The sequence below is a fragment of the Heteronotia binoei genome, chromosome 1 (assembly GCF_032191835.1).
Source record: "Heteronotia binoei isolate CCM8104 ecotype False Entrance Well chromosome 1, APGP_CSIRO_Hbin_v1, whole genome shotgun sequence".
NCBI classification, from domain to species: Eukaryota; Metazoa; Chordata; class Lepidosauria; order Squamata; family Gekkonidae; genus Heteronotia; species Heteronotia binoei.
This window is the reverse complement of record NC_083223.1, coordinates 244686368-244711538: the sequence shown is the minus strand read 5'-3', so window position 1 is coordinate 244711538 and position 25171 is coordinate 244686368. Positions and strand designations below refer to the sequence as shown.

At 43.9% G+C, this 25171-nt stretch overlaps 1 protein-coding gene across 1 annotated transcript in view; it reads left to right on the top strand.

The window, feature by feature from the left end:
* The window catches only part of EPHX2 (epoxide hydrolase 2), a 75445-nt gene extending 52987 nt beyond the window's left edge, over positions 1-22458 (top strand). The window contains exons 11-19 of the mRNA XM_060250406.1: positions 433-518; positions 2379-2490; positions 9099-9173; positions 10076-10124; positions 11371-11473; positions 12277-12346; positions 14610-14690; positions 15372-15430; positions 20960-22458. Coding sequence (XP_060106389.1) covers positions 433-518; positions 2379-2490; positions 9099-9173; positions 10076-10124; positions 11371-11473; positions 12277-12346; positions 14610-14690; positions 15372-15430; positions 20960-21044 — 720 coding nt within the window. The 3' untranslated portion in view covers positions 21045-22458. The remainder of the gene's footprint in view (positions 1-432; positions 519-2378; positions 2491-9098; positions 9174-10075; positions 10125-11370; positions 11474-12276; positions 12347-14609; positions 14691-15371; positions 15431-20959) is intronic.
* The last annotated feature ends 2713 nt before the right edge of the window (positions 22459-25171 follow it).

The following is a 25171-nucleotide window of genomic DNA, read 5'->3' as shown; positions in this document are numbered from 1 at the left end:
ATCTAAACAGGAGCAGGCTAGGAACAGGTTATCAGGCCTAGAGATCTCCTGAAATTACAACTGATCTTCAGAGTGCAGAAATCAGTTTCTCTGTAGAAAATGGCTGCTTTGGAGGGCGGACTGTATAGCGTTGTACCCTGCTGAGGTTCATCCCTTCCCCAAACCCTACCTTTCCCAGGTTTCACCCCCCAAAATCTCCAGTTATTTCCCAGCAGGCATTGGCAACTCTACATGGTGATCTGTTTTTGACTTAATGGAACCCAAGATTGTCTTTCTCCTTTTTTCCAAAAGACTGTTGTGATTCTACTAGCACAATCCTCCTTTAGCAAAGCTGCAACCAGCTAGCCAAAGGCCAGTCCTTTAGAGAAAATGCTGTTTGCTTACTATAAAGCTCCTCAGACTACCTCTTAAATTATTGTCACTCTCTTCCAGGGCATTTCCCAGGCAGTCTTTATTGGCCATGACTGGGGTGGGGCCACCGTGTGGAACATGGCGCTCTTTTACCCCGAAAGAGTTAGGTAAGTTGGTTGCTCTCCTTGGATTAACTCCTGTTTTATGGAATGGACATGTCAGCTTTATGGTGTTCATGGAATCGACTAACTGGCCACTGGGGTTTCGACTGATAAAGCAGAACCAAAGTAAAGCTAAATGCTTATCTATAAATAAACTTGCAGAATCTGGCTGCCTTGCGTATCTGAGTGACTTTTCCAATTTAAGCTTTTTTCAGACCTGGAACCCATATTTTTTTATTCCAGTATGGCATCCACTATTTAATTATGTGTGGTTAATTTTCTGTCTGTGTCTCTCTTTTTTTCCTGTCTTGAAATTAAAACATACAAACTGTGGGCATGTGGTAAGCCACAACCTGTTGAAGTCTCATGATTTAAATATTTTTCTGCTTTTGTTCAGTTTATCATACAAAATGTTTTGTGTTCAACTGAAGAGCAGAAGTACTGGATCACACAAATGGTCCATATCCCTTGGAATCCCCTCTTTTCCACAGTAGCCAATGGAAGTCTTTGGAAACTCACAGACCCCAAAGCTTCATTATTAGCCTTCTTGGCATCTCTAAGCTATTCTCTCTGACCACAGAGGATGCCTCTCTTGGACATCATGCCTCCTGATCATCACTGATAACTAACTTTTCTACCATGTACTCCTAATCTGTTTTTGAATAATTATTTGTGCTCATGTCTGTTGCAGTGTCCTACAACACTGAAGACTGCTGATTATTTGTGTTATGTAAAGAAGCACTTCCTCTCATCCACTACAAACCATTTGTAAATTCATCCACACTTTCCACCTTTCATTGCTTTCATTTTGGTTTGCTTCTCCTTTTCTCAGTTTTCCTCTGAGTGCTGGATAACCAGAGTAGTACGTAATGCCTTCTAAATTTGGCACCCTGTAAATTTTGGCTGATGGCTGTTCTTTTTTTACTGTGTTTGCCTCATGAGGTCCTCAGCCTGCTAGATTAAGACTCTTCACCCATCTTTTACATGCAATCTAAGGTTTTCTCAGTGTGCTGTTAATCTGGCCGTGACACACACACCCCAATTGATTTTTGATAACATTGCAGAAATTTACTTACTGCATAGCTTTCCTATCTTACCAAGACACAAGGCAGAAAATACAGTATAAATCAGTGCAGTCAAATAGCATAAGACATCCAATTAATAATACAGTAGGATGTGGACGACAAAAGATACTTGGACATATGTCATGATGTAAAAAACCAGCATAGATGAACAAACAATAACCATGGCCAGATGTGTGCCAAAATAAACAAATTTAAACAAAATCATCAAGTGGTTCTTAATAGCTGTAACAAGATAATGTCAAATAATAGTCCAGTAGCAGATGAAGATCCTTAAAGGACGTCAAATCCTTACATCATATATGCAGATCCTCTCCAACAATGATAGTAGAAGCAGTAAATGACAACAGGATCCAACAGGATCCAGTTTTGAGGAATGCTGCTTGGTGAATAAATGCTTATTGTGATTTGTGACATGAAGAAATTATATGCAGCAGATGAGGCTTAATGGAGAGTTTTTTACGATCCCAGTTTAGAGATTTTTTTTCCTGGATGATGACAACTTGACTTGAAAAAGAGATTCCTCTTTCCAGGATAATATATAAATAAAAATATTATCTTATTCCTGGATAACATATAAGTAAACAGGGAAATGGACTACAGTGCTGTTCCCTTTATAAAAGTGTCATCCTGAACCATTCTGTTATATTGCAGCCTTATTTTCTTTATAAAAATGGCATATTACTCTGAAATTACATTTGTTATTGTATTTTTGGGGATGGTCCACTCCACACGTCTCATCCCCTTTTCTTGTTTTTTTTCCCCCCTTGCTGTGGTGGTTTAGGGCAGTGGCCAGTCTAAACACACCCTTCAGGCCTGCAGATCCTAAGGTGGATGTAATGCAAATGATCAGAGCTATTCCTGTCTTCGATTATCAGCTCTACTTCCAAGAACCAGTGAGTATCTAAAACCAATAGATTTTTATTGTGTGGGTCCCCAGGCCAAGACATGCCACAATCCAAACCTGGGGAAAGAATTTTCAGGCTAAGAGCCTATCAGCCCATTGCGGAATCTGCATTTTTAAAGCAGGAACCTAAAATGGACAAAATGGAATATGCTAACCTGTTGTCCAGGCAAGGATAAAGGGCCACATTCAAAGCATGTAGAACCAGCCTGGCCAAAGCAGAGGCTTCTAACAGCCTGCCAGTTGCAGGAGCCAATGGTATAGAATGCTACAGACCTGAAGGAGGCTCTACAGGATGGTTCTTCAGCCAGTGAGATTCTTGGTTTGAGCCTCAGACTCTCTGCCAGGGGTTGTTTTGTAGAAAAATAGGTGGTGGAGCTCATCCATGGATTGTTATGCATCTGTAATACTATTCAATGGACAATGAGGTGGAACTCTCAGAAGGAGGAGGGGGAACTCTCAGAAAGGTTTAGGAGCTGTTCTCCTGTGAGCTCCCACTGAATCTGAGGCCTGAATACCATTAAACACTTTCCACACTCTAGTCTCCCTCAGAAGAAACTTTCCATATTTCATGATGTAGAGCTTCAACTGCTAGAATGAAATGTAGCAAATCAGCTAATGTGACTTAGAAAATGGGTCGGAGATGGCATGCAGATGTTTATTAAGTAGCAACACTTAATAGTTATTAGCTATTTTCAGAACCAGCTAATCAGTGGGAATGGGATAAAGGCAGGATGGAAAACCTATAAAGATTAAGTATTCAGAGGAACTGATGGAGTTGCTGCTATTATCAACATTGGTTCTGTGGGAAACCTGAAAACCAAAATGGATGAAGAAATTGACTAGCTCTTCATAATGGAATGACCAATTTCTAATGCATTTCTACTCTTTTCAGCTTTTTGAGCCTGTCTTTTATTTTTGCCTGGCTTGCCAAATGCAAGCTTTTAATACAGACTCTAGTCAGGCAAAAGCACATATCATGCTGCTAGGTCAATTCTCCCTACAGATAATCCTCATGCAGTAAAACTACAAATCAAGGGTTAGCCAGGTAATTGCTGGAAATTGTTGGCGCTCTTTTTACTTTTGTGTGTTTTTGACTCCTTCGCTGTAGGAAAGAATAGATGTAACACAAAAATGGAGTTGAATGATCTTGGGCAAGCCCCCACATATATATTATTTGATAGGCCTGCAGTTAAAGTAGATTGTAGGGGAAATGTTTAGCTGGATGCATATGCTACAGCCAGTGGGTGCTATCCTTCTATTTTTTTTCCCTGTTGATATGTAGTTGAATATCTAAGGTGGCTTATTAGAAATCTCATCCTTAATTTACTTGGTCCCAATATATATCTAGAGCCAAGACAAGTCGAATATTTTTCCTCCTCCATGTTCTAATGTAGTAGTTCATCTTAAATCTTCCTGTCACCTAAAACACAAACTATAGATTCTAATTATTCTTGCACAGTCTACCACCATCTTGCTCCCTCATACCTTTCTTCCTCTTTCTTTCTTCAGAAACCTTGTGCTTTAAAAAAAAGACATAAAAGGTTGGGACTGAAGCTAGTGAAGCTAGAATGCAGGCTGTATAAGACCCAACCATTATCCTTACTGTAGGATATATTCAGGGGTCATTTTGTAGAAAAATAAGTGGTGGAGCTCATTGAGGGATTGTTATGCAGCTGCACATTCTATTCAATGGACAAGGAGGTGGAACTCTCAGAAAGGTTCAGGAGCTGCGCTCCTGTGAGCTCCCACTGAATCCGAGGCCTGCTCTCTGCCATATTGGGTAAAAAAGAGCTTCCTTCCTGCTAGTTACAGGGTACTGATAGTCCATAAATACTGTTCCTTGGTCTTAACTGTTTTGAATCTGGGTGGGTGGGTGGCTTTGTGTACAAAATTGGAAAGCATCTAGGAAAGCCATTCAGCTAAGCTTGGAGGACGTAAATGTGTAGAAATATTCGCATTGTAACGTGAAATAAAGGTAGTGCTTGCAGAGTAACTTTTGAACCTTGCCATGCAACAAGGTCTTGAATTTCACAGAGGCATTACTGGAACAGAGAAGCAGATAGAAACATCAATGGCCCTTTTAGAAGCACAAAATCCAAATGTAGTCTAAATTGGTTCCTGGCATTGGTTGCAACTTGCAGTGCCCTCCCTTTTCTTTTCTTTTCTTTTCTTTTCTTTTCTTTTCTTCAAGGCAAAAAACTTAAAAGGAGTTCTAAGCAAAGCCAGAGATGTTTGAAAGACTGAGCTAGATGCAAAACAGATGCTCTGCCACTGAACTCTGTCTTTTCCTCCTTCCTCTAGCCCCTGGGCAAATGTTTCTTTTTCAGAATATTGCCTCATCTGGATGCACAGCTGGGATTTTTTAAAACTGTATTTCAGGGTCTACAGAGCTATACTTCACCTCTGAACCCCAACCCCAGCCTTGTAAATCTCTCTGAGGCAGCACAAGAGTTGGTTTTTTTTTGGGGGGGGGGGGGGTTGGGGTATGACTAGGGACGCCAGACACTAGATGAGACCTGGGGATTCCCCCATCCCCTGGGGGACTACAGCTCATCTCCAGACTAGTGATCAGTTCCCCTGGAGAAAATGGCTGCTTGGAAGGGTAGACTCTATGGCATTGAACCCCACAGAATCGTAGAATCAGAAGTGACCTCCAGGGTCATCTAGTCCAACCCTTGCACAATGCAGGACATTCACGAATCCTTGAGGTCCCTCCCCTCCTTAGATTCCATCCTCAAATCTTCAGGAGTTTCCCAACCTGGATCTGGCAATCCTACCCCCTCCCTTCCATCCCTACCCCCCCACCTGTGACCAGGGGGCACCTGCCAACCCTAGCTATAACCAGATATTTGCCAGTGGATCTGCCTTCTGCCTGAGAGGGCTTTGCTTAGTCTAGCAATGAAGAAAACAGCTTTGCACTGTCCAGACACCAGGACTTGAGGCTTTCTCACACTAGGCAGGGGATAGCTGGCTGCTTTGGTGTGTCGAGCAAAAAACCTGCCCAGCTGAAAAGGATTTCTGGGCCTACAGAGTGCCTTTCCTTGTTGTTCTCCTGCCAGGCTCGTTGTTCCAATTAAAAGGATGAATTATTGAAATCGCCCAATTGCCGCTCAAGGTTATTGCTTTCCAGGGCTTGTTTTGGCAGGCGTTGATTATGCAAATGCATTTCTTCCCCAAATTACTCTCCGTCTTAGTTTCCACTCTGATTTGCAGCGGGGGGAGGGGACTGGAGTTTTACTGTTAGAAAAACTACAAATTTAAAATAATACTGCTAATTACTCTAGCTTAGGGCACTGGAGAAAGGTGACTTGACTACCTCAGGTGTCTTTAGTGGTCATTTTGGGTGATGGCAGTTTTAACTGGGATGGACAGTTAAGCTCAGACCCTGACCCCCTGAGACCTTACCAAAGGGGAAATAAAAACTTTTCCCCCAGAGCCATAATTGTAGGGATAAATTAAAATTCCTTTCCCAAAGATAAAGAGATTTCAACATTTTAGTATTATCTTTCTCTTTTGGGGAGGGGTATATGTCAGGCTGCGTGGGTGGAGACAGCCCAGGTCCAAACCCTTCCTCTGTCTCATAACTTTAGCAGGCATGAAGAAGCAACAAGACACCATGTGTATTTATGAAGTACCAGACTGGCATGTGTGTCCCATAACCGTGGTCTTCCCACTGCTAGGTGAGAGCACCCTTATAACAGAATCTGACCATTGTGTGACAGAATATTGTAGTGTTCACTTCTGTTTCCCCATGCACTGATAAATTCTTAGCACAATGCTCCCATGTTTATCTTCCTTGGGTTGAAAGAACACTGGAAGCTTAGTTGTCTTTGTAATACTTGTTTAACGGAAGGGTCTCTGCAAGCAGAAGACATTGGAAGCAAATGGTTGCTCCTGCAACAGATCCCCAGAGAGCAGCTTATAAGAAGAAGAAGAAGCACCTCCTATCTTCAAGCTGAACCCCATTCCGGTTAGCAGCATTCTGTCCCCATCTGCTTCTGGCTGTGCAAAGCAGCTGTTTCTTGTGCATTTGCAGAGCCCTCAGCCTCCATCCTTGCAGGTGAACATCTGTTCCAAGGATCATAGCGAAATAGTGACAGTTTTTCAACAAGACCTTGCCCTGCTTATTCTGATTTTGTATTTTCTAACAATCTCGGTAGTCAGATTTTTTCCAGGATGCTGCTGGTCCTTAGATCAGTTGCCTGGAGAAGATCGTGGCCTTGCCATCCATATGAGAGTTGACCATTCTTTGCCTTGAGGGGTATCAGTGCATAGAGATTGTATGAGAACTGTAAGCTGACATCTTCTGTGAAGGCCAAGGGGTTTATAGTGCATTTAAAAAATAATAATGTGACAACATGCCAGGCCTCTCACCTCAGGAAAGAAATTACTTTGGACATGATAAAACACCCATTCAAAACCTCCTTCCCCAGAGTATGGTTGATTGATCTTTCCAGAAGTCAAGAAGGTCCAAGCCAGCAATCTCAGCTTATCAGCAGTTTGACTTCCAGGAGAAGGCAGATTAGTGTTGAGGGTTTAGTGCTGCAGCAGCATACAGTAGTAATCCAATCTAGCTTTGCAAAGGAGGACTCTCAACCAAGAGCAGGGAAGGGCAGTCCTGAAAATTCATTGGGACCAAAACAATTGGAAATTGGAGCTGACTGGCTGGGCCCACCTAGAGTGATGAGAGGCTATAAATCTGCTCCTTGGGCAATCTGAGTTTTTTGTGATAAGTGTCTGAAAGACTTTTTTTTTTTTTAAGTTCTAAACTGTTTATTAAAAGCATGTTCAATTATGCTTGATTGCTTCTTGGTAACAACTGGTAGGTAAGGGGAATGCAGTAGATAAAGGTAAAGGTAGCAAGGTGCAAGCACCAGGTGTAACGGAGCAAGCACCAGTCTTTTCCAACTCTGGGGTGACATCGCATCATGATGTTTTCACAGCAGACTTTTTACGGGGCGGTTTGCCATTGCCTTTCCCAGTCATCTACACTTCCCCCCGCCCCCCCCCCCCCCCAGTGCAGTACTGCATTGGGAGAAAATAAATCAAGATGCATTCTGAATGCAGTATAGGACTAGTTCTGAGCCACTTGTGAGATTTTTACTTAAGAATGTAAGATGAGCCCTGCTGGATCATACCAGTGGTCCATCTAGTCCTGTCTCACACAGTGGCCAGCCAGTTCCTCTGGAGGTTCTGCAACAGAGCATAGAGGCTGAGGCCTTCCCCTGATGTTGCCTCCCGGCTCTGGGGCTCAGAGGCGTAGTGCTTCTGACTGTGGAGGTTCCCCTCAATCACCATGACTAGTAGCATTCCTACAATTTGCTTCCTGCTATTTAATCAATTTTTAATCTGTAAGAGAACCCATTCTCTTATACCATGATGACTGATAAGTTTTCTCAGGAGTATTTGGTAGGTATCTTGTCAAAAGCCTGTTGAAAATCCAAGTAGGCCACTATTGGTCTTGCATTCTGTTCTGAGGCTTGCTTACTTGAAAGCAAGTCCCACTGTGATCAATGGGGCTTCCTCACAATTAAATCTCCATTGGACTGCAGCTTTAACCTAAATATTTAGAAGTGCTTTTTAAAAGTGGGGTGGAATACCTGCTCCCAGTGTGGGGGAGGAATATCTGTCCATTAACATGTCAAAATTTGTCTTTGGGGGTGGGACAAGCTTGTGGCACTCCCCTGCAGGAAAAATGAAACAAACGAAAGAACACCCCTCACTCCAGTGTATGAAATTGGAAAGCATAGCTCAGTGTGACTAATATGAGTGCCAGGGCCGAGAGCGACTTCTGGGTTGCATTATGGAGACATTTGTATCTCCGGAAGCGCACATTTTTCTTCTTTTGTTTCCTTTTCTCTTTAGTCGCATATAAACAAAACCAGAATCAGCAGAGCAGTTTAATTGCAGGAAGACAAAATGCCCTTTTTTCCTCGGATGGCAGCTGAACAAAGCCCCAATGAAAAGAGACAGAGCCTCTCGCTGCTTGAACTGTAGGCCCTACATGCCTCGGTTTGCAGGGGTCGTGGTGGTGATAGACAATCGGAGCCTATTAAGAAGACAGAAAGGCAGGCCAGTCGTTCAGCGTTTTAGTTCTGCTTTAATCTGTTTAATGGGTGTAATTAATCAACTGAAGTTTTGGTTGCATATTAAATTCCCCCCCTCCCCCCCCCCAAAAAAAATGTTACAGCTCACAGCAAGCAAAAAATGAGTTCAGAAGGAGGTCTGAGAAGCGAGAATGGACTGGCAAATGTGAAGCAAAATTTGGCTAAGCTCATGCTGGGGGCATTGGGGGTGCAGGTTGGCCATCAGCTGAAGGAAAGAGGATCTTACTGTAGTGGATTCAGAAATAGGGAGGGGCAATGGCTCAGTGACAAGAGGACCTGCTTTGCATGCAAAAGGTCCCGGGTTCAGTCCCCAGCATCTGCAGTTAAAAGGACCAGGTAGTAGGTGATGTCTAAAAGACCTCTATCTGAGACCCAGAAGAGCTGAACAGACAGTACTGACTGTGGTAGACCAGTGGTGTGATTCAGTATAAGGCAACTTGGTGTATTCAACAGCATCCAACTTGGAGTTCTTTGACTTTTCTCCCAACAGGGTGTGGCAGAGGCTGAACTGGAAAAGAACCTGAGAAGGACTTTCACACTCATGATCCGGACAACTAAGAAAGAGGTCAGTAGGCTCTATGTATGGCTGTGGCTAGAGAGGGAAGGAAGAGGCATGGTGGTAGCCAATGCTAATGTTCTAAAAGGGGATGTTACAGCAGATATCTGTCTGGAAGGCACAGATGTCCCTACCCAGTGTCTGTAGGAGATGGCTGTAGTTATCATACAGGAAGATTTCTCAGGTGCCTGGCACACCATATTTCAGCACACCTGACCCCTGGGAAAACAGTTCAGAATCTAAAGTTTTTTCAAAGGTTGAATGAAGACACTGAGTTTTGCAAAGAAGAACTTTGGGGTCTTTTTTAAAAAAGAGAACCAAAGTGAGTTTCTTGCCCTTGTGGACACTGAAGCACGTAGACAATATCAGATGACATCTGTGAAACTGCGGCGAGAGCTCCATAGAATTTCCAGAGGGAAGAATCCTTCTCTTTGAGTAGTGGAAGCAGGCCATTTTACTGGGACTCAGAAAATGTATGCAAATTGGCTTAATGTTTTTTGCCAGCTGGAGAATTGTCCCCATCTTGGCAAACATGGGTTATTTTGCCATACCCTCCCCCCCCCCCCCAATTTTTATTTATTGTAGCTCGGTTCCAAACAGTCACAAGACCACTGAGCTAGCTGGGCTGTTGGTCTGACCTCTTGGAGCAATTTAGAGATTCTTTAGAGAGTTAACTTCCAGAGTTGCCAGAGCTTTTTCCTGATCTGAAGGAAGCCCCCATCTTCCCTGTTTCCTTGGATATTTGACTTACCCTGTGACCTTCAGTTTTCAGCTGCTGAGCTTCGCAACTCCAAATCCCTTAGACTCACTAAACAATCTGCAGAGCTACATGGCTTTTCTCCCCACCCACCCCCCTTATGCTGACCTGGCTGCTAATCCCACTTTGTTCACTCAGTTTGCTTTCCATACAGGATCAGCTGCCAGGAGTTTCGCTTGATGTCAGCAAAGTACGAGAACGAGGTAAGAGAGTAAACCAGAGACAGGAGAGGAGTTCCGGTCCCATCATCATGGGGTTAAATTTGATCCCAAACCAGGAAGTCGTATTGCTTCATCTGATTTGAGAAGAGTGTACCTTATTTATGCTGATCAGCTGATTTATGGTGACCCCCTGGGGTTTTCAAGTCCAGGGATGTTCAGAGATGGATTGTCATTTCCTGCCTCTGACTAGCAACCCTGGACTGCCTTAATAGCCTTCCATCCGAATACTAACCAGGGCCAACTCTGCTTAGCTTCCAAGATCTGACAAGACTGGCCTAGCCTGGGCCATTCAGATCAGGGCTACAATACATTAATGTAGTGCCATTTAAAAAAAAAATTATTCAGGGAGATGCAACAGTTTTCAGATAGTGCCATACTGACAGTTTGCAAACAGATGCAGATGAAATGTGTGAGTTGACTGAAGCCGATTGGCAGACGTGCAGCTGTGTTCCTGCTCTGAAACATTCTTGCTCAAAGTGCTGGGCCCTGCCGTTTGCAATTGATTATGGCAGCAGCAGCACATTTATTACAACCTAGAGCTGAGGTTGGCATGGGGACATTTCACAGACATGCCTATCAGAATAAAGGTAAGCATTTTTTAGGGTCATGTTGCCAAAGCAATGCAAACACTTTGTTTTGTGGTCAACTAAGACCACCCATGGGGATAAGTACAAGGGAGCCCTGGCCACATTTTAAATAGGCTTCCTTTACCCTTAGCAATGTCAGCAATTGGCTAGGTCTGATTGGCTGTATAGCATTGCAACAGCATATCCAGTGCATGACCCCTGATTGGTTGGAATCATGCAAAGAATGAAAAAAGAGGGAGAGAGAACCTAGCCAGTCACACAATAATGACAAAAAAGAGGGTAGGAAAAGGCTATGAATGTTAATCAATTAAAAAGATTTAAGTTGGGTGGATGGTACCTCAGGGACTCACTGGTTGTGATGGAAAGTGCTGTCAAGTCACAAGTGACTGACGATGATCCTGTAGTGTTTTCAAGGCAAGAGGTGTTCAGAGGTGGTTTACCATTGCCTGCCCCTGCAAAGGGACCCTGAACCTCCTTGGTGTTCTCCCATCCAAATACTGACCAGGGCTAACCCTGCTTAGCTTCTGAGATCTGATGAGCCTGGGCCATCCCTGCAGGGTTCCCAAATCACTACTCGGGAGCTAAAAAAATAAACATGAAGAATGTTGATCTCAGCAGTAATCGTCTTCCTTGTGTTACAGGAGGACTTTTTGTGGGACTTCCTGAGGATCCACCCCAAAGTTCCCTTTTGCCAGAGCCTGTACTCCAGTACTACATTCAGCAGTATCAGAAGTCTGGATTCAGGTAAGTGCAAAAATGGTCTCCCTTTGAGTCTTCTGTGGAAATGTGAAAGCGGCTTCATTGATTCCAGGTGGCCTTGATGTTTTTATTCCCTGAAGTGGTTTTGTTCCATAGATTTGATTGCTGACTCTTGGTTTTATGCCTCCCTTTTCATCTTTCAAGTCTTTTGAGTGCTGCTTTCACAGTTTGCATTTTTCCTGCTGTTTTTAGGGGGATTTTTTTAACCTTTATTTTATAGTTTATATAAAGTTTGGTTTTAATGCAGTGAATCCTTGGGCCAGATTGCAATAGGCAGGCTATATTTTATGGGGAAAATGTTATGCCTCCTCTCCAGGGAGTCTGGCCCAAGGTGGCATACAAAATAAAGCATTATAGAAATATAAAACATTAAGGGTATTAAAGCCCAGAATTAAAAACCCACCTAGGGCATAAAAACATAGATCACTGAGCAGCTTAAAACAGGCGATTTCAGACTAAAGGCATGCTATAAAATAGTGTTAAAAGATCATTTCATTCCTCCCATTAACTATAAATTAAATTAAATACAGTACATTCTCCAAGCAAATATGCATGTGCACCTGTTGCTGTTGGGCCAGACCAGTGTCCAAGAGAAGTTACAGTTGCCCCTTTCTTGTGATTACCTCTGGGGCTATAGGCCTGTAAAGTGCATGGTATAGGCCTGTGAAGTGGATAGTTAACCAAATGGCATTTGCAGCCATAAGGCAGTGGTGACATAGTCACCAAGGAGGTATAGCAGCAGCAAGAACCTAATAAGTCTGCTCCTTACCTTTTTTTTTGTCTTTCAGGGGCCCACTGAACTGGTACCGGAACATGCAGGCAAACTGGAGCTGGAACGCCTCTGCACAAGGCAGAAAGGTAGTGGGAGTGGGGGAAGAAATGGTACCTTGGAATTCTAGAAGTGTGCATTGTCTATGCATTTTCATACTGCCCTTTTTTCAAGGGCACGGTGCAGGATTCTTTCTCCTCCTGGGGCTGCAATGGGAGGAGAGAAGGTTCTGTTCTGCTGACAGAATTCCCAGTCTGTCAGCAGAGATTCACTCAGGGATCTGAGCTGATGAGCCCCAGGGTCACATTTCTACTTTGGTCATGAAGGTCACTGAGTAACCATGAGATGGTCACTCTGCCCCATTTTAACCCTCTCTTCAGAGTTATTAGGTAGATCAGATGGGGAGGGGACAGCTTTGTGTTCAGTCCAGAGCTGCCGGGAAGAAGAGTGAGATAAACATTTGATAAAGGGGTGGGAAGGAAATGGGACTGTTCTCTTAAAATATCTCTGACTAGAGGTCTTGGTCTTCATATATTCCAGCTACTCTGTACAGCCTCTTTCTGTACAGAGTAGCTCTCCTGAACAGGACAGGGAATTATGCCCAGACCATCTTAGCTTGTTATAGCACCTTTAAGACTAACAGTAGTGTAATCTTTCAAGAAACACAGCTTTCTACATGGAGGGTATGTAGAAACTTACCAGAGATATATAGGTTATAGGGGCAGGGGGGAGTGGATGCAGGAAGTGAGTGTCATGTAAATGTAAAGCAGTTGCACAAAAATCATGAAAATGTAGAATGTGCAATCCAGGCTGGGTGAAACCACTTCCTTCTGTTGATGAGTCTGAATGGAATACCTGAAAGGGAAAGGTGATTACTTCTGGTCATGAGATAACCATCCAAAGTCCCTATTCAATCCTGAGTCAAATTTATATATGAATTCCAGTTCAGCAGCTTCTCATTGGATTTTGTTTTTTAAATGTTTCCATTGAATATGGTGTCCTTTAAGTCCTTGATGGAATGTCCTGATAGATTGAAGAGTTCTACTGATTTCCAGATATTGCCATTTTTGATGTCAGATTTGTATCCATTTATTCTTTTGCATAGAGGTTGGCTGGTTTGTCCTATATACAGAGCAGAGGGACATTGGTGGCACATGAGAGCATATATCACATTGGCAGATGAGCAGCTATAAGAGTCAGAGATTGTGTAGTTGATGCCATTGGGTCCTGTAATTGTATTTTCTCAGTTGATATGTGGGCAGAGTTGGCATCTGGGTTTGCAACAAATTGTAGATTTTGAGACCAGCATAACATGCTCCATGTAAGGAGCAGCAGTAGCTCTGCAGAGTGATATGTAAGCAGATTTGAGGAGGAGGATCTTTGTAGGGGTGGATCTTGTCCAGTGAAAGACGTACTGCACTCAGGAGTGGAATTCTAGCAGGAGGTCCTTTGCATATTAGGCCACACACCCCTAATGTAGCCAATCCTCCAAGAGCTTACAAAAAAGAGCCTTGTAAGCTCCAGGAGGATTGGCTACATCAGGGGTGTGTGGCCTAATATGCAAAGGAGCTCCTGCTAGAATTCCACCCCTGGCTGCACTAGCTGAAGGACAGCTTGCCCACAGCAGCATGTTGGGCTTCCTGAAATCAGGCCCCTTAGGGGTCAATGGATGCCCAGAAATACTGTGGGAAAGCAGTAGGAATCTGCAGTAAAAGGAAGAAACTGCTAAAAAAAATTACCCTCCCTCTCTTCCCAGGTCAAAAGAACCATCCGCAAGCCAGATTTGGGTCCAGTAGCACCTTGCAGGCCTACAAGATTTCCTAGGGCATGAGCTTTCACAAGTCAAAGTTGATGAAAGCTGTTTGTACTCCCAAAATCCTGTTCGTCTCTGACATGCTACCAGACCTGAATCCATCTGAGTGGGAGGATAGGATCTATGCCTAAGTACAGAAAGATGGTGTTACCACTCATCCCTGAATATTTGAGGGGGAGGTCTGCAAAAGGCTCTTATACTTTGTGACCTTTGACCCTTCATGCATCTGACAAAAATGCCTCTACACTAAATGAGGCAGATTTTTTCAGCAAAAGACTAGCATAGCTAATCCACTGAGATTTGCCTCTGTCGTTCCAACACTGCTGCTGCCTGGTAAGTTTAGCTCCATATATGTAACTTCATTTCTGCCCCCAGAGGATGGTTGCTCACAAAAGATTTAGCAGCTTCACGTGAGCTTTCTCTGCCCTGCATGTCTCTGATCCAATTATTCCTGACCTGAACGGGCAGCTCTTACAATAACAGATGGTTTTTCCCTGCCGCAAATAATCTTCATTCTCATCGCCTCTTTAAATCTGCAGATCAGAGTACCCGCTTTAATGGTCACCGCCGGGAAAGACAGAGTTCTGCATCCCAATATGAGCAAGCACATGGAAGAATGGGTGAGCAAACCGTGCTGTTGTCTTGTACAGCAGGCCGCTGACACTCACCTGAAATATGCAGATTGGTTGTGATTTGGACCAAACTGTGCCTTTCCATTGGCCATTCTGAAAGATAATCCTCACCGAAAGTTCAGGGTCTAGATGCTAGAAGATCCATGAATTGGTTGTCCCAGTGTTTTTAAAACAGAAGGAGCAGCCACCTGTTTTCATCAGTCGAAGCCAACTCTTTTGTCTTATCTCCTCCTCCTGTAGCACTGGCCTTCAAAGAAGAAACACAGCTACCTGCGTTGTGTGCTTGTCATTTTCATTTCAAGGCTAAGTGTGTGTGTGGGGGTGGAGTCCTTTTTCCAAACCATAGGAAGGGGGATAGTTAAACACCTTCCTTCCTGCTCCATTGTGACCAGAGTCCAACTTAGGGCACTTTGTGTCTGCTATTTCTGGTTTAAAAAACAAACCTGTAGTTGTCTACTCGGACTGGCAGTGGTTCTCCAAAACATTTTGGTAAAGGCCTTTCCCAGCCTTGTGCTAAGGACCAAACCGTTTTTATGCATGTAGAGCATTCACTCTACTCCTGAGATATGCCCCCCCACTTGGGTATACACCTCTCAAGTGACGCGGTGCAATTGTGCACAGAAGTATAATATCTCAGGCTGGATCTGACTTTAATGGATTCCTTTCTAGATCCCTCAGCTGACCCGTGGCCACATTGAGGAGTGTGGACACTTCACACAGATGGAGAGGTAAGTGGTGTTGAGAGCTGGAAAAGGATGGCAGAGGTACAACAAAATGTTAAAAGAGAAATACCTGAAGGTTGCTCAGGAGGAGCGGAGTGGGGAATGAAAGGGTCTAGTAAACACACAGGAAAGATAATTCATATTCTTTGCTAAAAGCTCTGTATCAAGAAAGAAAAATATTTCAGTGGTGTAGATGTCCTCAGTCCAGAGCAACAGATCATCAAAAAAAACCCTGGACAAAGCTTAAATACTTTTCATCTGGCACCTGAAGTTCAATATGATGGGACAAATTTCAGGAGTTCTGTAGTCCAGGTACCACCACATAAATGGCCCTGCAACAAATGAATGCTATTAGTGCTTCAGTGTAGTTCAGTGACAGAGTCCAACTATGGAGTGACTACTTATGTATGGGCAGGGCTTTTTTGTAGAAAAAGCCCAGCAGGAACTCATTTGCCTATTAGGCCACACCCCTTAATGTCACCATTGTTTCACATAGGGGGTTTTGTAGAAAAAGCCTAGCAGGAATTCATTTACATATTAGGCCACAACCCCTGACACCAAACCAGCCGGAACTGTGTTCCTGCTAAAAAAAAAAGCCCTGTGTATGGGTAAAATTCATGGCTGCAGATTATGAGATTGAGTGGGAATACAGTCTGACCTGGCTGCATTACTTTTAGATGGCATGTATATTATCTGACACAAATTGGCATTCTCACACAAAGAGTTGAACATCAACGCCTTCTTCACATACACCCAGAAGTGGGTCAGGCCATACATACATACATACAATTGCATATATATATACATTTGCATATATAATAATTTTGAGCAGCAGTATACAATTTTCTACTAATCTTATTTTATAAAGAATTTTAAACAGAAAGCCCCAGAAAAGTGACAGAAAAAAGTGGCTCAAGAATCTTCACTAATTCTCAGAAAGCAGTATTAGTAAATCAGTATCCACAGGGAGAGAGGGAAGAGAGAAAGAGAGAGAAATCTAAGATGGGAAACCTGAGAAGAAGTAAATAATCAGTGGGGTTCAGTTATTCTCATTTACGTTGAGGGGGAGGTGTTAAGTGCCATCAAGTCGCTTCCAGCTTACACAGACTCCATGAATAAACATCCTCCAAAACATCCTGTCTTTGGCAGCCATTCTCAGGGTGTTGCAAATTGATCTCTGGCTTTTTTTTTTTCAGTCAATCCATCTCATGTTAGTTCTTCTCTTTTCCTGCGGCCCTCAATTTTTCCTAGCATTATTGTCTTTTTCAGGGACTCTTGTCTTCTCATAATGTGACCAAAATACAATAGCCCAGGAGTGGTTCTTTCACACATATTGTGTGGCTCTCAAAGCCCCCACTGCCCCATTGGCCAGCTTAGAGAAGGCATTTATCTCTTTAAATTACTTTTCCAAGCCAGCCAGTGGCTTAAATAATGCATTTAAAGTTAAAGTTGCTTTCTTTCAACCTCTCCCTCCCCTCTCCATCTATTTCCCTCACTCCCTCCTTTCCTTCCTTCCTTACTTGTGGCTCTCAGCCATCTGATATTCATGTCTTGTGACTTTCAAACATCTGACATTTATTCTATGTGACTCTTATGTTAAGCAGGTTTGGCCACCGCTGCAATAGCCTCAGTTCAGTCATTTTAGCTTCCAAGGAAAGTTCAGGGCGGATTTGGTTTAGAACCCACTGATTTGTCTTTTTGGCCGTCTTTTTGGTGTGAGAGAATCAGATTTATTTACACATTACAATTCCTCTTGCTTGTAAGGAAACAGCACAAGCACTTTGCATCATATATGCCGTGTAAGTTTTGTGCCTCCCAAATGCCCACTGGCATTTTCTGTTTTGATCACAGCAATAATGGCTCCATGGGGTGATGTGAGGAGATGGAGGGGGGATTAATGACACATCTCCCTGCATGCTGTGGGAACAAATAGCAAACCGCCAGTATGCACAAAACTCCCACTGCATGTGTGAAACAAAAATCCCAGCACACACAAGCATTCTGATGTGTGCAGAGGGGGCCTCAGACTCAACTCCCAGCTCAGCCATGAAACTCACCAAGTATCTTTGTGCCAACTCTTTTCTCTTTATCTAACCTAACTCACTGGGTAGTTGTGAAGGCACTATGACCTGAAGAACTCTATACCTTGCCCTGAGTTCCAAAAAGGAAAGGAGAAAGATGTGTAGATAAACGAGAGGCACCTGAGGAAACCATACCAAGACCTCTTTAGCTCTCCACCTATTGAAGTTTCTGTACACCGAGCCCTTCCCTGTATGCTGTGCAAATGAGAGAAACACTTCATTTTCTCCATAAAGCTGCCTGCCTCGTTGCCTCCACCTTCTCTCTGCCCTATCATTCATCTGTGTTTCTCAAAATTGCTGTCTTGTTCTAATGTCACAGCAGCCATTAAAAAACAAAACCAGAGATAGGCAGAAAGGCAGTTAACTGAGCCGCTGGGTGGAATTTCATTTCAGTACCATTCCCACACAAGGCATGATAGATTCTAACAGAGAAATAAATAAACCCTGCTGGCAGGGAGGCAGCAGGGCTCCTGGTAAAGACTCAAACCCACACCCACAAAAACCCTGTTTTACAAGGAAGAATAAAACCTTGCAGGTTAAACTGCCAGGTGTAATGTTGTCCTGGATTTATGGCACATGAACGGAATAGGTCAGGATAAGCAGAGTGGTAAAGGGCATAACTGAACAAAACCCACAGCCACAAACCCCTCGTTTTACAAGGAAGAATAAAACCTTGCTGGTTAAACTACCAGGCGGAATAGTGTCCTGGATTTATGGCACACGAACAAAAGGTATCAGAATGAGTGGAGAGGTAAAGGGCATAATTCAGGGGTGGCCAACGGTAGTCTCCAGATTTTTTTTTGCCTACAGCTCCCATCAGCCCCAACCAGCATGGCCAATGGCTGGGACTGATGGGAGTTGTAGGCAAACATCTGGAGAGCTACCGTTGGCCACCCCTGGCATAATTAAACAAAGTCCAAGTTACTGTCAAGAGTGTGTGGGGATAGTACTGAGAACTGAATCCTATCCCTAAGTGCAGGGAACTTAGAGGGAGGCCTCTCCGGGGTCCTTTTGTGCAGATGTGGATTGCAGGATTATCAGCGTGCAATCGACAGCCCAGGTTCTTTTCCTTCAACCTGGCTGTGCAACTCCTGTTCTTATTCCATGCGTGAAGCAAGCAAAAAAATCCCTTTACAGGGATGCTGCCACCCAAACTTAAGTCTGTCAGTTCTGGAAGCCTCAATTCTGGAGGACAGAATGGAGAGCATCAAAGAGATCAAGCCCTATGAGGTACTTGGAATGTTTAGTCTGGAAAAGAGGCGGTTGAGGGGAGACGTGATTATCTCTGTCCCTCAGAGGAGGGCAGGGAGCTCTTCCTTTTGGCAGCAGAGGACAGGACTCATAATAATGAGTTTAAATTAAGGGCGGGAAGGTAAGGTAAGGGCTGGATACTAGGAGAAACGTTTTTGTAGTCAAAGTTGTTCAACAGTGGAATCAACTACCTAGGGAGGTGGTGAGCTCCCTCTCACAGGCAGTCTTTAAGCAGCGGCTGACCAAACACTTGTCAGGGATGCTCTAGACTGATCCTGCATTGAGCAGGGGGTTGGACTAGATGGCTTGTATGGCCCCTTCCAACTCAGTGATTCTAGACTCATGGAATGAAGGTGTGAGAATATTGCTCAGGGGAATCAGATCTGTAAAGATGGGCTTGAGGGCAGCAGTCTTTCCTCGCCATTCATTTCCAGTGTCTGCAGTTCAGAGGTATGTTGCCTCTGAACATAGAGGTTCCATCTAGTTACCTCAGTTAATAGCTGGTTGATAAATATATCCTCTGTAAAGTTGTCCTTAATAGGAAAGCAGGGCTAAAAGTTTATATTGGGGGGGGGGGGGTGGAATTTGTAAAGTCTAGTGGTCCTTTCCACATGTTGAAGCAGCAGATTCCATTTGTTCATGATGTGCTGTGTGAAGAAGTGCCTTGCGGAAAGCAGGGACCAAGGTCAAGACAATCTGTAGTCAGCAAGACCAGGTGGGACACCTGCTTGCACCAGTGGACAAGCCTGATCTGGAACCTTTTAATGGGGATCAGTGTAGATTGCCTGACCTGCTGATACCTTCTTTTGGCCAGTGGGTTGTGTGTGTGTGTGTGTGTGTGTTGGCAGCCCCTGCCCAGTGCCAAGTGGCAGCTTTTATTTCTGCCAGTACAAGACCCACTACAGGTTCCTGGGGAGTTTAAGGCTACAGCTGTGGTCTGTATTGGGGTTTTTGCCACATTCTCTTCCCAGCCTGATGATTTCAAAGGTAGTTCAGGGAACAGGAAGCTGTTTCCTGTATATTGGCAAGGCAAATGAAATCTGTTTATTAAGCTGCTCCTCCTTCCTTTTCTTCTTCCTATTCCCCTGATGTGGCTGTGTGAGGGGCATCAGTTTGACCCAGGCGCAAATAGGAAAGGGAATCCATCTCACCCTCCCCTCTGCCTCCAACCTCAAATGCTTTTCTGGCCAAAGTTTGGATCTGAAGGTAGCAAGAGTCACCTTCTGATCCAGCAAATCAGTCTCTGGAGAAGTCTGCCCATTTCTGCTCCTGATCCCAGTAGTACCACAGATGGGGAGCTAAGCTGAGAATTGACATCAGGGTCAGAATTCCTCCACTTACAATGAATTTAAAAAATAAAAGCCAGTTCCTAGGCACTTAGGACTGAGAAAGACACCCACAATGGAGGTGCAGAGCTTTCCAGATCTTTGTAATTCACCTGCTTTCAGCACCATCTCTGCTCTTACCACTATACTGTTCTGTGCAAAATTTTATTTATTTATTTTTTAAGAAATCCAAATTCTGCTGTTGGTGAGTTCAGAACAGAATGTGCAAACCATTTCTTTTGTACACATTTCAATTTGCCAAATCTGTGCAAACCACATCTTTTGTACACATTTCAGATTGCCAAATATCTCTCTTCTAAGAATATAAACTGAGAAGGGGAAAAACTAGTAGGGTAGATACTTCTAATGAGCTGATTGTACTTAGCACCAAACACTCAGTCATTTACATAATGTTTATTATATAGTTGTTGATGACTGACATGATCATTGTGATGAATGTGTAACTAATATTTATGTAGCATTTGAAATCATTCCAACACTTTGGTCTGTCTTGTTAGCAATTCTTACATCAGTCCTGTAATGTACAACAGCAGTTCTATGCCACATATTCTAGCCAGAGTGACTGAGGGAGCTCTGAAGCAGAGCAGGGATTCGGTCTGTGGATTTTGAGATTCTTGTGTTCTTAGCTCCTGAGCTGTACCAGTAGAGCATATAGATGTCCTTTTTTATTTTTTAAAGCGGGGGGGGGGGGGAGGTATGGTTTAAAATGAGAAATGGAGCATATAATAAGGCACACAGCTTGGAATAACTTTGCATCATGTGCCTTAGAATAAGGGTGTGCACTCTGGGCACAGAGTTTAGGTCTTTCTGTCTGCAGCAATATACTTAATTTGCCCATGGTGTGTTTTCCCCCGCAGGCCTGCAGCTCTGAACAAAATCCTCATTGAATGGCTGGGAGAAGTTCACAAGAATGCTTCTCCGCAAACAGCTGCCAAGCTCTAAGCAAGACTCCCAGCACCCATCCTGCCTGAATGCTCACTGGCTGACTCTGGGGACTGGGGGGCGGGGCGGGGCGGGGGGGAGTTTTATAGAGAATTGTTCTGTGAACTTGAAATGTATTTCCATATAGACGGTATGCACAGATCTGATTAGAAGCCATTAAGTTGCCAGAAACCAGCTGCTGAGACCAGAGGGGGGGAACCCAAGGTTTTGCTTCATTATATGCCCTATCAGCATGTGCTGAAACTGGGTCTGATACTCTCCTGCTGCACCACACTCAAACCAGAGCAAAGGGCACTTGACCTCCCCCTGGCGGCAAAGAAGAACATTGGATCCATTCACAGAGCTCCAGATATCACTGCTCAATTGCTCTGGTCTATCCAGTCCAGGATGTTACTTCTTAAAGGGCGGGACTTAAAGTGGATGTCTTTCCCAGACCTTTCACCAAACGACACTTTAGCTGGTGCTACTACTAAGCTACAAAGCACATTGGGCAGTATTAGGCCTGTCGCTCTATCTCTGCCTGTCCTACTTCTTAGAGTTGTTGAAGGGACAGAACCTAATATGGGACAATCATGAGCTCCTTGAAGCAAGGGTGGAATAAAAAAAAATGTGTGAAAGAAGGCTGGATTTCTGCTAAGCATGCAGGAGAACCAAGTATGTACATATTGAATGCAGAACTGAGCTGGCAGATTTCAGCTCCTGGGAAAGTTTCTAGCACTTAATGGCTGTGGGGACTCTTTGTGATGGTGGGAGGAATTGGCGTTTGCTATCTCAAGGGTCAAAGGAGTTGCCAAGGTTTCTGAGCCTGCTTGGGAAGGGTGGGATATAATAAAAGGAAGAAAATAAATAGTAATCTGGGGAAAACTCGTGGTTCCTGAAAAGCTCCTTGTCTAGAAGGATGCACTCAGGGGTTGTGGCAAAGCAGGTAGCAGAATTCAGCCTTCCTTGGCACAGAATTTGGATTTCAGAATCTTTATGTACCGTCCAGCTTTAACAGGAGATTCCAGGGACAGGGCTGGCCCTAGGCTGTCTGGCACCCTAGGCAAGCTAGCTTCTGGCACACACACACACCCCGCACTGATAACATCACCAAGTCACATGGGGGATGCCCAATTTGGTGCCCTCAGAAGGCCAGCGCCCTGGGCAATCACCTGGAATTAATTCTGTGGCCCTTCTTATATGCATAAAGCAGATAGTTCTCACTGAGCAGCAGCATTTTCTCTGTAGCTGTTCCAAAGTGCCTGCAGAATCTGGCGCTTTCTGGGCTTCTGGGTTTTTCATTATGTTTATGTTTAATTAGATTTATACCCCACCCTCCCTACCGAGGTGGGCTCAGGCAAATTCCCGCTAACAACTTTTATTGCTAATAAAATATTTTTCTTTAGATAACTGGAATAAAAGTTTACAAATTGTACTTTTATAGTGCTTGGAAGTCTTTTGCTGGGACATAGGAAGAAACAGGGAAGTGGTGCTTGGGGAAAGTAGTCCATTTTCCTTATTGGGGGTTGCTGCAGGGATTTTTTCCCAATGTCCCCATGAGTGGTTGTTGGTACAGATGGAGTTGCCTTATCCCATGCTAGACCACTGGCCTATCTAGCCTATTCCCTCTGCCACTAAATGGAAATGTGACGCACCTTTTGTTTCCAGTTCTGCGGAAGCCACCTGGCTTCTGTGAGTGCATTAGTCAGTGGAAGGTTTGGACAGTGGAGTGGGAGGAAAGTGGATGCTGGCAGTATTGGCGTACTTTGCCTGTGCCAAGTTGCATTGTGTCAAGTCCATGAAGCTGTGCTTTTCCAACTTCAGATGCTCAAGACTAATGTGTGCCGGGATGCAGAGAAGTAAGATTGGTTTGTTTGTTTGTTTTTAAGGCAGGCAGAATTGATAGTCCCCTGAGCTTTCTCATTAGTGGTCCTAACCATTCTGGCCCCTATTTTCATTTTCTTGGACTATTTTCCAAATGACGCAGATGGGAACAGGCAGCTGAAGTCTGGCTCGACAATCTTGCATGGTAATCTGGAGGGACTGTTCATGACCATTGGCCTTTTCACACTTGGCATTTGAGTGAGCACCACTCTCCCATCAAACACGGGGTGAGCACAGACATGTTAATAAACATAAAGGAGAGATGAGATGCTGACTGAAGACCAAAGTTTATGTGCCGGAGGAGGGAGGGAGGCAGGCAGAGAAATCCCACATCACTGATGTCCCACAAAATGCAGCTTGAGCAAGCCAGGAGTCTCATGCTTTGGTTCAGCTATCCGCCTTGCCACTTCTTTACAACCCAAAGCAGGGTATGAAGGGTGAGGTTACACTCATGGATTGAGCCTTTGTGACTGTGAGGACTGGCCTGTGTGAAAACGGTGTGTCAAAAGACCACAGGCAGAACTTGAATAGCAGCTGTCATCACCTCAAACAGAGCAGTTCTCCAAGCAGCCACCATGAGTCATAAAGGTAAAAGCCTGGGTTAGTTGGCCTGGGATGCATCAGACTTTGGAAGATGACGAAGGTATGACAGTGTGTGTGAAGATTTCCATTCATCTGTATCCTCTTAGATAACAATTTTTTTTTGCAATATATTGAAAACATTCTATCAAAATCTAAATATAGTTCATCAATACATTACACATTTTCCCATCCATCCCCCCTCCAAATTGTGACCTCCGCCGGTATACAAAACAAATTAAAAACCTTTTAAAAGTAAAAATTTCCATATATAGAATCTTAACTAAAAGTTAAAAGGACAGAATGAGTAGGCACATTGATGAACACAGGTTATTGAGGAAGACTCAGCATGGGTTCTGCAAGGGAATATCTTGCCTCACTAACCTGTTACATTTCTTTGAGGGGGTGAACAAACATGTGGACAAAGGAGACCCGATAGATGTTGTTTACCTTGACTTCCAGAAAGCTTTTGATAAAGTTCCTCATCAAAGGCTCCTTAGAAAGCTTGAGAGTCATGGAGTAAAAGGACAGGTCCTCTTGTAGATCAAAAACTGGCTGAGTAATAGGAAGCAGAGAGTGAATATAAATGGGCAGTCTTTGCAGTGGAGGACGGTAAGCAGTGGGGTGCCGCAGGGCTCGGTACTGGGTCCCATGCTCTTTAACTTGTTCATAAATGATTTAGAGTTGGGAGTGAGCAGTGAAGTGGCCAAGTTTGCGGATGACACTAAATTGTTCAGGGTGGTGAGAACCAGAGAGGATTGTGAGGAACTCCAAAGGGATCTGTTGAGGCTGGGTGAGTGGGCGTCAACGTGGCAGATGCGGTTCAATGTGGCCAAGTGCAAAGTAATGCACATTGGGGCCAAGAATCCCAGCTACAAATACAAGTTGATGGGGTGTGAACTGGCAGAGACTGACCAAGAGAGAGATCTTGGGGTCGTGGTAGATAACTCACTGAAAATGTCAAGATAGTGTGCGTTTGCAATAAAAAAGGCCAACACCATGCTGGGAATTATTAGGAAGGGAATTGAAAACAAATCAGCCAGTATCATAATGCCCCTGTATAAATCGATGGTGCGGTCTCATTTGGAGTACTGTGTGCAGTTCTGGTCGCCGCACTTCAAAAAGGATATTATAGCATTGGAGAAAGTCCAGAAAAGGGCAACTAGAATGATTAAAGGGGTGGAGCACTTTCACTATGAAGAAAGGTTGAAACGCTTAGGGCTCTTTAGCTTGGAGAAACGTTGACTGTAGGGTGACATGAAAGAGGTTTACAAGATAATGCATGGGATGGAGAAAGTAGAGAAAGAAGTACTTTTCTCCCTTTCTCACAATACAAGAACTCGTGGGCATTCGATGAAATTGCTGAGCAGACAGGTTAAAACAGATAAAAGGAAGTACTTCTTCACCCAAAGGGTGATTAACATGTGGAATTCACTGCCACAGGAGGTGGTGGCGGCCACAAGTATACCCACCTTCAAGAGGGGTTTAGATAAAAATATGGAGCACAGGTCCATCAGTGGCTATTAGCCACAGTGTGTGTGTATATATAAAAAATTTTGCCACTGTGTGACACAGTGTGTTGGACTGGATGGGCCGTTGGCCTGATCCAACATGGCTTCTCTTATGTTCTTATGTTATCATTCATTTAACTTCATCTTAACTCCAACATGACTACTATTCTTATT